We start from the raw sequence: 15,010 nt of genomic DNA, 5'->3' as shown, positions 1-15,010 counted from the left end.
TAGAGATGGTAGTTTTAATTGACTCACTTTGGATTTAACAGATAAAAGAAACGGGTACTATTATTGAAGGTCAGCCTTTCTAATATCTAAGACTGAATTACTTCTCTTGCAGAAAGAGAACATCAGCCCTGGCCAGTGTGGCTCAGTTGGCTGGGTGACATCCTATGCATCAAAGGTTGCCAGTTCCATTCCGGGTCAGGACACATGCCCAGGTTGTGGGCTCGATCCCCAGTAGGGGGCGTGCAGGAGGCAGTCAATCGATGTTCTGTTCCCACAGCAATGTTTTTCTTTCTCTCTCCCTCTCCCTTCCTTTCTCTCTAAATACCAATAAAACTATTTTTTTTAAAGAGTACATCATATCTTAGGTATTTTTTAAAAATTTCTTCTGACTACTCTGTAGCCATCAGTTCCAAGAGTAACATGTGAGAGGCACAGTCATGTTCAGAAGGTGGGCAGGACAGAGGGTAGCTACAGTGCCTATGCTGATCCTGCCAAAATGATCAGAACCATTTGAAGTCATTTCAACTATCTGCTCAGACTCTAGATAAGCAGAACCAACAGACTCTGCCCGTTTGGAACTGACTGCCCTTCCTCTGTCTTTGAAACAGGAGAGCAGATCCCTCCTTGAACAGGACCTTCCTTCTCCTCCTCTGCTCCTCTGCACCAGCAGGTACCTCACGCGTCCTCCTCTGCTGCACGTACCAGATGGATGGCAGTCACGAGTCTGCATGAGTGTCTGCTGCTACCCTGCGGGCCTCGGGACCAGCAGAGAAGAGCGCTTTCTCTATCAGGCACTGGTTCCCACACTTCAGTGTTATGGACTGAATGTCTGTGTCCCCTCCAAGACTCAGTGCTGAAATCCTAATCCCTGCAGTGGTTCTCAACCTTCCTAATGCCGCGACCCTTTAATACAGTTCCTCATGTTGTGGTGACCCCCAACCATAACATTATTTTCGTTGCTACTTTGTAACTATAATGTTGCTACTATTATGAGTCGTAATGTAAATATCTGATATGCTATATGTGTTTTCCGATGGTCGCGACCCACAGGTTGAGAACTGCTGCAATGCGATGGATTTAGGAGGTGGGCCTTTGCAGACAATTAGGTCTTGAGGACAGAGCTCTCGTAAATGGGATGAATGGTCTCATAAGAAGAGATGAGGAGCTTGGTTTGGTTCCTTCTTCTCAGCCAGGTGAGGACACAGAAGATGTCTGTGTGCGAACCTACAAACCCTGAATCTGCCCACACCTTGATGTGGGATTTCCCGGGTTCCAGAACTGTGAGAAAGAAACGTCTGTGTGAGCCATTCGGGCGATGGCGTTTTGGTCCTAGCAGCCCAAGCAGACTAAGACCGTGTGCATCAGGATTACCTGGAGGGCTTGTCAGAACAGGTGTCTGCCCGACCCTAGAGTTTCCGATTCAGTGTGAGGTAGGCCTGGGATGGTGACATCCGGGCGTTTCCAGGCGATGCTGCTACTGCTGACCTGGGGGCCCCCCTGGAAGAACCCCCCAGCTAGCAGCTAGGAGCACAGTTGCTGCAACCCACTTAGGTCAAATCCCAGCTCTCCCACTGGCCAGCTGTGTGCTTGTGGGCAACTTACTTCACTTCTCCAACCCTGTTTTCTCATCTGTGAAATGAGGACATTAATATGATCCAGCTCTAGAGTTATTATTAAGAATTAATGAATGAACAGATTGTATTTTGTACCTGGAATGTAATCGGTGCTCAGTAAGTGCTTATAGATAACAAAATTCAATGATAACTGTTATTATTGAGGATCCAGGTCCCGTGTCCCTAACGCTGGTCACATAATCATAATCATTTTAGATGAAACTGAGACTTCCAGTCGCTCCAAAGTGCCAGGCTGCGTTCAAACCAGCCTATAATATATACATGTCAGAGACGAAATTAAATAAAAAGTAAATGTTATTTCAATTTACATTTAACTTTCTCTCCTAAATATGGACCCAGAAAAAACTGTGTCCTGGGAGAAAATGTCAAATCCATTAAAATCAAATCTAACTTATAGGAAACAAAATATTTCAAGTTGTTCTTGCTCATCAATTTGCTCATCTTTGCATCATGTCTTGCTGGGCCTTTGTAAATAACTCCTCATCACAATATTTTTCTAAAGATTTATGCAGATAATTTTATAAATTACTGGGAGACGATATATCAATATTTATAGCTTCCACAAAGTACTTAATAAATGAAAACTTTAGATAATACCATTTGAAATGTATTATAAATCATTAATTTTAATTTGAAAACGGAAATATATTATGCAATCCATTTCGGAAAAACAAAATAAGTCTAAATTAATCTTTGAAAAAGCTTTTAGACTTTTATTTTCATTTATCTGACTCAGTCCTGCTCATTTTTCTTTTCAGTAGTAATAGACAATTCTGATTTTACTTTATCATTAGCAACTTAAGTAAGCTACACTGAATAAAACAAAAGCGGCTACGTTTCATTTCCTAAGTCTCACGGCTGACAACCAGAAGAAAGGTCCCAGGCAAAACACGGTCACTCGACTTCTAAATCAACTCCAGTGACTGTGAGGCAGGAAACAAATGTCCTTCAGACACAGAAAGGCCGACATGAGCCAGGGGAAAAGGAGGGCAGGTGACATGAACTGGGAATAACTGCTCCCCTACCTGGCACACTGGTTTGTCTGACACTTTTATAAACAAGTGCTTCCTCCTGGAAGCGGCCGATGAATGAGCTGAAGTGCAGAAACACAGCTTCGCTAGGTAAAGGGATTTTGCAGTGAGTACTTCTATCATTTGAAAGAAAAAAATTAGTTCCGCTAAAAACCATCCCTTCCTTTTTGTGGTTATGGTCATTTATTCGATTAATAGATTTTATTTAAAAGCAGACTTTAATCCGGCGACCAAACAAAAATTGCTCTCACTGGATGCATGCAGCCTCTTATACCGAGTCTACCTTCACTGGGGGTGATTTTTAAAGAAAAAGCTTCTTTTCTAAGAAATTAAGTGATCAGACTTGTTCTCTGCAGCTGGGCTTTCATTTCTTCTACAGAGAGAGGGTGTGGGGAGCTGATGGGCTGGGTCTCTAAGACTCGTCATGGCTCTAGTGATTTATGAACCTATAAATGTAGAAACCAACGTAAAAAAATTTAACTATTTTGAAAAAGTCCAATACTGGTTGCAAAGAACCCTGAGTTCTAAGTCCAAATCTTGGAACTGAGCAACTTGGGCAAATGGCTTGCATTCTCTGGGCCCTACTTGCCTCGTTGGTAGAATGACAGAGGTCAACGGGATGGCTCCCCACATCATTTCAGCCTCGAAATAATGCTTCCTACAAAGCTCAATTCCCTGCGCAAGTTTAAACAAAATATGTTAGGGCACACTCTAGGATGCCCCAAATAAAATTTAAAATATTCTCCTTACGTTTTAGTCTGTGTTTAAGGAAGAATAAACTGTATACCAGCAATTGAAGTTATTTTTATTTAGGCACAATTGGGATATTATATGTCGCTCATTAATCCCAGAGAGAAAATTCAATTTTAAACTCCTTGCTTTCTGCCTCTTCATTCTGAGCGACATGGATTCCCGAGGCCGGACCCTCCCAGCGGAGGTGAAGCAGACACCCTCTGTCCCCCCCCATCTTGGAAGCTGTGGCTCCTGCTGCAGAATGTGGGCCCCCGGGGACCCCGTGGGGCACAGGGAGCAGCTGCCATCCCAAGGGCAGAGGCCATTGTTACCAGCTTTCCCCAGTTGCTATCTTTCGTACTTTTACTTCCGAGTAGCTTGCCTCTCAGAGTAGTGGCTGCCCTGAACATCCAGGGGGTTTTGCTTTGGGAATGTTATTTTTTCAGCAGATTTCATTGAAAGTAATAGTATACTATTACTTGGATTTTATCTTCAAAGTGCACATGCGCATATGCGTGGCTGGAGGGGGGATTCTGAGAGATGGAGGCTCACATTTTACAAGTTTGAGTACTTGCTTCTTACGCATTTCAAGTATCATATTATTTTGCCATTTTAAAATGCAAATCTGGAAAATAGTAAAAAAGTATTTTCTGAGTCCTTACCAACACACTGGATGGACGATGTTTTAGGACTCTCGCTAACACCTACTTACCCAAGCGCCTCCTCCACTGCTCCCTACAGGCCTTGCGCGTTCCTAGCACCCTCAGCGAGAAAAACTAGGCAGCCTCTTTTCTATTACTCATAAGAGACTAGACGACGGACAAAAATAACCTCGAGGATGAAACCTGCAGACTCTTTAGAAGGATGCATCCCCCCGCCATCCTGTTCTGTCATCTCTCTCTGGCTGGGACGACAGCTGCTAAAATGACCCTCAGAGTCGCCTCAGCCATCGCTGGACGACAGGCAGGATGAATGTGGGCACAGAGCCCATCCCGCCGGCTTTGTCAGAGAGCATCGCCACATGGGCCTCGACATGAAATTCTCCGTCCCTTCCTTTTAACCCGGAAAGAAGAAGAATCATCCTGAGGAGGTCACAGTTCTGGGCAGGCGTTTTCCCGGCTGCCAACATTCCCACCGCCCCTGGGAGCTCCAAGCCGGGATCAGCAGAGTTTCTCGTCAGGGCCGGACAGGAACTATTTTAAGCTTTGCAGGCCTCATGGTCTCTGTCAGATACACTCAGCTCTGTCTCTGCCGCACAAAGGCCGCCACATACAATATACAAACTGAAGCCATAACTGCGCTTCAATAAAACTTATTTATAGACAATTCAATTTAATTTCATGTTATTGTTGCTTGTCACATATTATCTTTGAATAATTCTATTAAAATGTTTTTATATTTTTTCAGCCGTTTAAAAATGTAAAGACTATTTTCGCTTGTGTGCTGTCCCAAACAGAGAGGGATGCACTAACCCATACTCGAAGCCACTTCCCTGCTCAGAGGTGTGCCCGCCGACCCCACGCTACCCCTTAAACCTTCGGCCCCAGGTACTCTACAAGCCCGCCTAGAGCTGAGTCAGAACCAAATTCCACTTTCTTTCTTGCACCTGAGTCATGAGGAAAGGCCTAGAATTATCCATAAACTGTGAACCTCTTTATCAAATCTGCCCAGATGCTTGCTGCTCCGTGGCTGGGTGTCGATAAGACTCCCATCGGTTCCCAGGAGAGTAGATTTGCAACTCACTCTGCGGAGGTTTCCTTCCTCATCTAAACTAACAGAGTGTTGCTGAGTTCGGAGCAAAAAGGCCTGATTCCCACTGGGCGTGTGTCCAGATGTCCTGTGTTTGAAAGTGTTATTCAATGCCAGGGCGTTTTAAACATATTTTGCAGAGACTCTCAGTATGAATTCTGAACCAATGTGCTGAGATAAGCCTATGCATTTAATTCTCTGCCCCACAGACAGCACTGAGAAAGCAAGGGGAGCTCAGGAAATTGGGGAGAGTGCCAACTCCTTATTTAGGTATTTGAGCCACAAGCAAGAAAGGAGGGAAGCATCAGCCAGCAGGCCATTCGTCTGTGGAGAAGGAGAGCTACCTGGGGGGGAGACGGGGGGAGAGATGACAAGGCCTCAGCCACACCTGAACCCACCCCGAAGCAGCCGAGGTTGATGATAAAGGCAGATCTTGGAGCAGCTTTAAGAAGACCCTGTATTGCCCTAGCTGGTTTGGCTCAGCAGATAGAGTGTCAGCCTACGGACTGAAGAGTCCCAGGTTCGATTCCGGCCAAGGGCACATGCCCGGGTTGCGGCTCCATCCCCCCACCCTCAGTAGGGGGCATGCAGGAAGCAGCCAATCAATGATGTTTCTATCCCTCTCCCTACCTCTCTGAAATCAATAAAGATATAATAAAAAAAGACTTAAAAAAAAAGAAGACCCTGTATTATTAAAGCAAGGACTGTAGTCATGAAAAGGACACAACCTGGAAATGTAGAAGTACAGTTGGAAATGGTGAAATAACAGTCACCACGTTTTAAGAGAACTCAGTAAAGGCAGTAAACTGAATACTGGATGCTGCAGAAAACAAAATCAACCAATTAGAAGACTCATAAGAAATTCTCCCAATATCTGTAAAAAGTAAAAGAGGTGAAAAATGCTAAACAATAAATAAGAGAAATAGGACATAGAGTTAGGAGATGTAACATATGTATAATAGGAGTTTTATAAGTTCTGAACAGAGAGAACTAATTAGAAGCCTGGAGGAGGAGGAGGAGGAGGAGAAGGGAAAAAAAGAGAAAAATTTTCTGAGCCCAATAATGACTTGAGTTTTCAGTTCAAAGTGCTTGATTATATTGTAAACACCAATGGGAAAAAAAAATCTACATTGCATTTAAATTATTTTTTATTTATGGAAAATCATATTCTCATATTTTCAGTTCATATTTTTTTTGTTTTATCTGAGCCCATGAACACAACCATCAAGGCTACAAGAAATCCAGTGAGAATTTTGAAATTAAGTGTGTTACTGTTCTTGAGAATATCAGATAAGTTTTCACATTCTCTGGTCTAATAGAAGCTAAAACTGTTATCTCTAATAATGACATTTCAACTCAGATATGATCTATATCCAAATTTATTTCCATGTGTTGCCAATTCTTATCTTTTCTAACAAAATAGAAAGTTCCGAGCAAGAGTGATGTGGTCCAACTTTCTTTCTTTGACAAGATCATTCTGATTGGTGTACTGAAAATGGACTGAAGGGCAGAAAGAGTGGAGGCAGAAAGGTTAATTAGAAATTAATGTAATACTCTAGGAATGAGATGAGTGTCCTGGGTGAGTGCGGCGGTAGCAAGGGAGATGGTGAGAAGGAGCTGGACTCCTCTGGGTCTAGTTTGAAGGATTAGCTGACAGTTTGGATGTGGGCAGTGAGAAGATAGAGGAGCCCCGATTCCTCCCAGTGTTTGGCCCGAGCAATGGGAAGGGTGCAGCTGTCAGCAGCTGAGATGGGAGGCGCAGGGAGGAGAGGTATGGAGAAGAGAGATGCATCTGTTTTAGAATGTGTGAGATTTGAGGTCCTTGTATGGGGAGAGGGGAGAGTAAAAGAGACAGCCAGTCAGATCTTTAACTCTACTGAGACCAGAACCAGAAATGCAAACTTAATAGTAGTCAGCATATAATGGTATTTAAAGTCATGAAACTGGGTCAAATCACCAAGAGGAGGAGCAGACTGGGAAGGGAAGTGGTCCAAGGACTGAGGCCTGGCACACATCACTGTCCTCTTGGAGGACAAGAGGAAGAACCAACAAGGAGGGAGAGAGAAAGACAGCCAATGAGATAGAATAAAAACCAGTAGAGTAGGGCAGTCTTGGGAGCCAAAAGAAAAGAGGGAGAAAATGGACAACTGTGTCAGACTTAGCTGATAGGTCAAGTAGCATGAGGACTGAGAACTGACCACTGGATTTAGCAATGGGGAGGCCATGGTGACCTGGACAAGGGTGGACTGGGGGAGTTATGGGGATGGAAGTCTAAATGGCAAGGTAGAAGAGATAAAGGGAAGAGAGGGATTGGAGAAGAGAACACACACAACTCTTTTTAAGGAGCTTTACTGTAAGAAGGAGCAAAAGCTGGATCAAATGCGATCAAGAGAAAGTTGTTTTTCCTTAATGAACGAAACATCAGGATATCTGATGATGCAAAAGAGAAGGAAGTAGTGACAAAAAATTTTAAAAAATTAAAAAGCAAGTAAAAGAAAGCAAACATTTTGTAAGTATAGCAATATAAGATTTAGACAAAGTAGAATTAAGACAAAAAGCATTAAGTGGGATAGAAGTTAAATATATATTTGATAAACTGTGGGATAAACTAAGAAAGTAAAGAAGCATTCGCCAAAATACTGCACCCAGATGAATTTATGAGCAAGATTGTAAAACCTTCAGGTAAAGGATCACATCTTTGCTATTTAAACTGGTCCAGACAACAAAAAGAAGGAAAATGTATTTCAGCTCATCTGAACAAATTAGCAGAAACCAGATACCAAAATCTAACAGAGAAGGCAAGAAGAAACAAAGTCAAATCTGTTATGAAGAGTGACATAAAAAGTCTTAACAAAATCAGTAGATTAAAGCTAGAAATGTACTATAAGAAAAAGAGATACAATCTACACAGGATTTATTCCAGGAATACAAGAATGGCTCAACATAGACAATATAACTATAATTAATTATACTGCTATTTAAAAGTATAAAAGTAATTAAAATAGTCTCATTAGATATTAAAAGAGCATTTAATATAACTCCAAGTAACATTCAAGATAACATAAAATTCTTAATTTAGGCACAGTAGGGCATTACCTCAATATAAAGATACCCATCTGAAACCAATGAAAATCATATGTTAGAAAACACTAGAGGCATGACTAAATAAGTCAAAAACAAGAAAAAATGCTATTATCATTACTTTTCAATAGTGTCCTAGAAATTTTAGTCAGTGCAATAAAACAAGAAAAAGACATTTTAAAAAGTATAATTATTAGAAAGAAAAATATAAAATTATCATTTTTATAAATGATATAGCAATCTAACTGGAAAACTCAACAGACTAAAAGGAAAAATTATTAAAACTACTATTTTTAAGTTGAGTAAAATGGCAGGATGCCAAAGACATATAGGAATCAATAGCTTTTTACAGACTAAACTGGGCAGATTTCTAATGAAAAATTCTATTTTCAAAAGCAAGTCCTCTCCCCCCCTGCCAAAAACAAAACACTCTTAGTACAGAAGTGTCCTTTCCCCCTTCCCTCCGCCAAAAAGAAAAAAGAAGATGCCAACAGACCGTCTATAGGTTATTTATTTTATGGGATCATCAGATACTTCTTTCCCTGAAGTAAAATAACTGTAAATTACATTATTTTAAGAATTCTCTTTGGGCGTTTGGTTTGCTTCTTAGCTGTCCATTGTAGGTATTTGTGCAAAGCACCTAATGAAAATACTTTCTACTCTGGCGAACAAGGCGGATTTCTGTTTACAGATGAGGGAGGTGCTGTCCCTGAGAGTAAGGCGACACGTGAAGTATGTGAGACATTCAGTATCCGAACTGAACCTCGTCAAATAAGATGAAGAAAACCCAATGCCTTTCAGAGCAGCGGTCGCCAACTGGTGGTCCGTGAGGTCCGAAAGGTTGGCAACCGCTGCTTTAGAGCATCCCAAAAGCTCATGCAGTTGTAGAGGGACTGAAGCTCAAAACAATGAGCCTGGAGGTGTAAGGGAAACACCCTCACAGGCGTGTTTGTTTGGGTGTCCCACAGCAGTTGTAAATCTGGGACAGGAAACTGGAAATCATTGAGGTCACATACTCCCAACATCATATTCAATTAGGTTAGAAAAGTGCCAATTCTGTCATCGTGTCATAAAAAAGTGTATTTTTCTCTCAGATCCCTTCTAGAGAAAAGTTCCCTGAGCTGTTACAGATGGGGCTGTTTTCAATCAGTTACAAGGAGCAATTCAATTACTAGGTGGTTTAGTGCAGTAACTGACTCCAGACTAATTTAATTCCTTTAGGTCTCTAAAGATCAATTGATCTGATTTGTCCCATCCCCAAAGGCTGTTTAGGGAAAATTCAGACTTAAAATACTTGGAAATGAAATCCAAAACCTTGGCCAATTTCACACAACTTGGGTTATCTTGCACATTTCCAGCTAAGTCACTCCAGCTGCTCTCACAGCCTTCAGACCACCGAGAGCTACTGAGCGCTGTGTGCGTGTGAGCGCCCTGAAGTCAGGATGCTGCTTCAGGAAGCGGAAAACGTGTCGCAGGCATCAGCCAGTCTGTCGTTCTAAAGGGCGGGCGGTCTGGACACTCCCATCTCATTAACACGTGTGCGGCCAAGGGGCTATGCTTACTCCACGAGCAGTTTATTAAGACCATTAGAAGGAGACTTGGATGGGCAAAAACAATGCTCATCTAGTTAGATAAGAAACCCGCATTTCTAAGCTGCCTTCATAAACGTCACTTTCCTTATTTCTCATAAGAAACCTGTGGAGCCGCAGGGTGCTTTTCTCTGTTTTCTAGATGAAGACAACGGGCTCAGAGGTCAGGTGACTTCTCCAGGACCCCTCAGGCAGTCAGAGGCAGAGCTGGGACTCTAACCCATGACTCTGTCTCCCAATTCACCATGTTCGCCCTTGATCTGAGACAGACGGTACGGCCTACGCTGTGAAAACACATCACTACCTCCCCCACTGAGCCACCGTCTTCATTCTTGCTTGACCCCAGACTAACCCTGAGGAAGGTTCACTGATTACAATGCCACCTGCAGAATCCCAATCTGAACCGGCGCCTCTGGCCCTCCAGAAATAGATTCAAAGGTCACGCCGCCTCCTGAGTAGCCCTTGTACACGGACTCACTGGTTACCCATACTGCTGCTACCACATTCTCACTGAGGTGGGTCTCAAGGCCTAAGTCCAGCCTATGTCCCAACTAACCGGAGGGTCACCCACTGCCTTTTCTGCTTTCGAAATGGATCTTCCAGCTTCTTTCTCTGATCTCAACTCCCTCAACCACTCTTCAAACTCTCCAACTAATGGATCTTTTTTTCCTACTCAAATCCCACGGTTGCTGCCCACTTTCAGCCTCTCCTACTGGCTTCTCTGCCCCCCGACTAAGCCTCCATATCTGCTCCCCCAAATTAAAACCACCCCCCTATGATCTGCCATTTGGAAGGCTGAGGGAAAGATCAGACAGGTGTTGCTTAAACATGTAATTATCCCTTAATTTGAGTTGCTAACACAGGTTAGGACAGCGGTTCTCAATCTATGGGTTGCAACCCCTTTGGCGGTCGAACGACCCTTTCACAGGGGTCGCCTAAGACCATCCTGCATATCAGATATTTACATGACGATTCATAACAGTAGCAACATTACAGTTATGAAGTAGCAACGAAAATAATTTTATGGTTGAGTCACAACATGAGAAACTGTATTTAAAGGGCCAGAAGGTTGAGAACCACTGGGTTAGGAAGAAGTGCCAAGGTCAGAAGATGTGACCACCTGGTAGATAATGAAGAGTGTGGCAAAGTGTAGCAGTTGGTAGGAAAATCACCCCAAGATTTGGAGATAAAATAAAACAGAGGGTACCCCACCTGTCAATACAGACTTCAGGCCACATAAAAGAACAGGCACAGGAGATGAGGAGGGTCTGACATCTCGTGTATAACATGGTGATTAGAGCTGATGACACTGTGACATAACTAAAATTTGTTCATAGAGTAGAACGTAAGTGTTCACACACACACATACACACACACACAGAGTAAGTACAGAAAGTTACATAGTATGTGTAAGAGATATAAACAATCAGGTTAAAAAATCTTCTCTCTGAAAACCCTTTTTTTGACATTCCTGTTGAGCAAACCATGGATCTCAGTGTAGGCATTACTGATCACATAGATGGTCTCACTGTGTAAACGATTTGAATTAAGTTACAAGCGGGGTGAGTTCCAGGCACATGATTGTCACCTGTCATCTTAAAGGTCCTGAGAGCTGACAGCTCTCCTATGAAACAGCAGCAGTCTAAGCTCTGGGTAAAAGGTGTGCCTTGAATTAAATGGCATCTCCCTTTTTTCAAAATCCCAAGCTACCCTTGTATTCGTGCTGTTAGCAAATATACACCCAGTTCAGAGGTATCGAGATTCCATTTCTCTGCAGATGCCCCTCGAGACGTGGAGCTTAACGGCACCCAGAGGACTGAGACTTTGATAACAACGCCCTATTTTTACAGCTGAATAACGTCCCGACCATAGGAACCACTTCACAGAGAAGCTGAGCACAGAGCAGATGCGGCTGCGCAGCTGTCACAGCTGAAACACTCCCGTGTCTACAGGCTCATGGCTGGAGGGGAGGGGACAGAGACTGGGAGAGCGTGTCCAGGGAGGTCATGGCGCTCTGGCGTTGAAAGGCGTGTGCGGGACAGACTCGCTCTTCCCTTTATCTTATCTGGACAAAGAAAGTAAACAGAAAATTCTCATTACCTCTCGATGTCAGTGAGCCTGGAGGAGTCCCGAAATCCTTTGGCGAAGGGGTTGCTGTCTATTTTCAGCTTGGTTATCTGGAAGGGGAAGAAGGGGTGACACAACGAGGTCATTTCTGAGGTCCAGAAAATAAAAGCAGAAAGTGTTCGTTCCTTTTCCATCCTGGCTCCGTAAGAATATCCAGTGTCTGTCAGGATCGGGAGAAAGGTCCAAATGGCTAGAGAGAGTTCACAGGAGGGAGGGAGGGAGGCGAGGGGATGGTCGGGGAAAGCCTCGGAGAGAAGGCGGTATCTGAGAACAGGCTGCGGGTCAGTGGATGGAGACCCTTGGGGACGGGCCTCTTGTGAACAATGTGAAGTATTCAGACAGTCGTCATCGGCTAGGGCTCCACTGGGGAGGGGGCAGCTGTCCAGAGGGCCAGCACCGGTGGGGAATGGGGGGCAAAAATAAGAGCACTGCCTCATGCTGACTTGGCAACATCATTTATTAACACCATGGGCGTGTGTGTGTGTGTGTGTGTGTGTGTGTGTCTGTATCATAATAAATCAAAAGATTAAATGTCCAGTAATAGCTTCATGTTTAATTCTACCTTGAGATACATGACATAAATAGATGCTATAAAGCTTTTAGAATATAAAGTTACCCCAGCACCCCGCCTCCATCTTACTAAAGTAGACTCAAATGATTAGACTCAAATGAGTCAGTCTTTTGTTGTCCCCCTATGCAATGTCATTGATAGACTCTATGCTTACATTGGGGGGGAAGTTATTTGCTACTAAGAATCATGGTCTCGCCGAAACCGGTTTGGCTCAGTGGATAGAGCGTCGGCCTGCGGACTGAAGGGTCCCGGGTTCGATTCCGGTCAAGGGCATATACTCAGGTTGTGGGCACATCCCCGGTGGGAGATGTGCAGGAGGCAGCTGATCAATGTTTCTAACTCTCTATCTCTCTCCCTTCCTCTCTGTAAAAAATCAATAAAATATATTTTAAAAAAAAGAATCATGGTCTGAAGTATTCAACCATATGCACTGCATCTCCAAAGAATAATACATTAGGTTTGAAGCAAAAAATAAGTGACTAAAGAAAGGAAACCCTGATTAAAAGATGCGTGTACAAGTCCAGTGTCAGAGCTGGCAGGAACCTAGCACTGACCCAGCTCTGCGGTGTGTGAAAAAGAACCAAGGGCCCTTTAAGGGAGTCACAGCTCATCCATGTCACGACGAGAGCCCAGGGCAATCTTCAGAGAGACACAAAATACTCCTCAACTGGGGAAGAGTTGTGGGTGTGAGGAGTTCCCACCATCCAAGTAAGATGACATGCTCCTTTGCCAAAAGCAACTTTTCCTCAGATCAGTGTCTCTATTGTTCACTTCAAGCCACTAACACCTAAAGAATTGCTTTTATTATTACAAAGAAAGGCTTTTCTCTTTCCTTTTCAAATTTTTTTAGGTACTTATTTACTGCCACATTTTTCTTTTTTAAATGCATCTTTATTGCTGGAAGTATTACAGATGCCCCATTTCCCCCCCATGGACCCTCTCCACCTTACTCCCACCCCCTCCCAGGCCTTCTCCTCAGCGCTGTCTGTCCATGGGCTATGCACATATGCGTAGAAGTTCACTGGTTAATCTCTCCCCCCACTCAAGTTTTCTTAATGCGAGCTGACCAGTGTACAAGCTGCAAAGGTGCTCTTTCTCCCCCTTAGAGTAGAAATTCCCACACTCTCCTGACTCGAGAACGTACTTCCCTGTCAGGCACTTGGCCATGCCTGAGAAATGCTCATTTCAGCCCATGCCCATTCACTCCAGAGCAGCCACTCACACAAATTTGCTAATGTCCTTTTCAGCTCAGTTCCTGGGAAGTGGAAACAGGGAAGGAAAGAAGCTAGCTAAGTGAGAAGCCTGCTCCCAGTGGGTAGCAGCAGCCACGTGGAGGATGCAGACAGAGAAACACACAGGAGGCCCGCGGTGGCTCCAGGTGTGACCACAGGCGTCTGGAGAGAACCTCTCTCACTCAGCCGCGGACCCCAAAGGGGACAGTCCGAGCCGGTCTTTCAGAGCAGGGTTTCCTTTGGAAGCTCAGTTTCCAGGACGAAGGAGAACATTTTTATTTGTTTGAAATCAACTTATAAACATCTTCTAAAGCCCAAGCAATCGGTATGTCCTAAGATGATATAATACCGCCAAGATGTTAAATTCCAAGACAGGAGCTGTGTCTCTCTCTATTGGATCATTATGTTAAAGTACTTTATATTTCTAAAGCGCTTTCTTGTTCATGAAACACTGCTTTCACAGTAATTCATCAGCACAGAGTTAAGAGAGATGGATTGCTTATCATGTCCTATGCGAAACGCTGGATGGTGCAAAGATAAATACATGGTCCTGCCCTAGCAGAGCTTCAAGGGCCATGGAGCAGGCAGAGGACACCGGGCTTAGCAGAACCGAGGTGACTCAGGTGCCAGTAAAGAGAGTGGCATCGCATCCACTGCCATGGGAGCGACCTTCAGGGTGAGCCGACCCCAGGTGGGAATTTCAAACTGGAACTGTTCGACAGAGCAATGAAGTGAAGTCTGCTTCTAAGCTCAATGACTCACAACAAGCTCATTTATAAAGTCACAAAGTAAACGGATCTACCAATGAATGAAGTTTCCTGGAGACTGGCAGATAATATATCTGCTGGAAAAACTAAATACAAAGAACATATGATTTCACTTCCAGGTGGAATTTAAAGAACAAAATAAATAAGCAAAGAGAATGGAAATAGACTCATAGATAGAGAACAGACTGATGGTGGCCGGAGGGGAAGGGGAGTTGGACAGCTCTGGGAGAAAGAGGTGAAGGGACTCAGAAACACAAATCGGTAGTTACAAAAAAGTCACAGGGAAGTAAGTACGGCATAAGGAATATAGTCAATAATATTATGATAACTGTATGCTGCCAGTTGGGGTACTGGAAATATCGAGGGGAACACTATGTCAAGTATATAATCTGTACACCTGAAACTAATACATAATAAAAGAAAAGAAAAACCAAGGACTTGGAAAGAAGTCCTTTCACACCATCCCTCTAAAATGTGAAACATTCAGCTATGTTTGA

At 43.5% G+C, this 15,010-nt stretch overlaps 1 protein-coding gene across 1 annotated transcript in view; it reads right to left on the bottom strand.

Moving 5' to 3' along the window:
• TBX20 (T-box 20) overlaps positions 1-15,010 on the bottom strand; it is a 44,584-nt gene that overhangs the window by 4,435 nt on the left and 25,139 nt on the right. The window contains exon 6 of the mRNA XM_006085426.3: positions 11,917-11,993. Within this exon, the coding sequence (XP_006085488.1) occupies positions 11,917-11,993 (77 nt within the window). The remainder of the gene's footprint in view (positions 1-11,916; positions 11,994-15,010) is intronic.

Source organism: Myotis lucifugus, unplaced genomic scaffold (assembly GCF_000147115.1).
Source record: "Myotis lucifugus unplaced genomic scaffold, Myoluc2.0 scaffold_18, whole genome shotgun sequence".
Classification (NCBI taxonomy): Eukaryota; Metazoa; Chordata; class Mammalia; order Chiroptera; family Vespertilionidae; genus Myotis; species Myotis lucifugus.
Note: the sequence above shows the minus strand (reverse complement) of the source record. Positions and strands in the feature narration are given on the sequence as shown.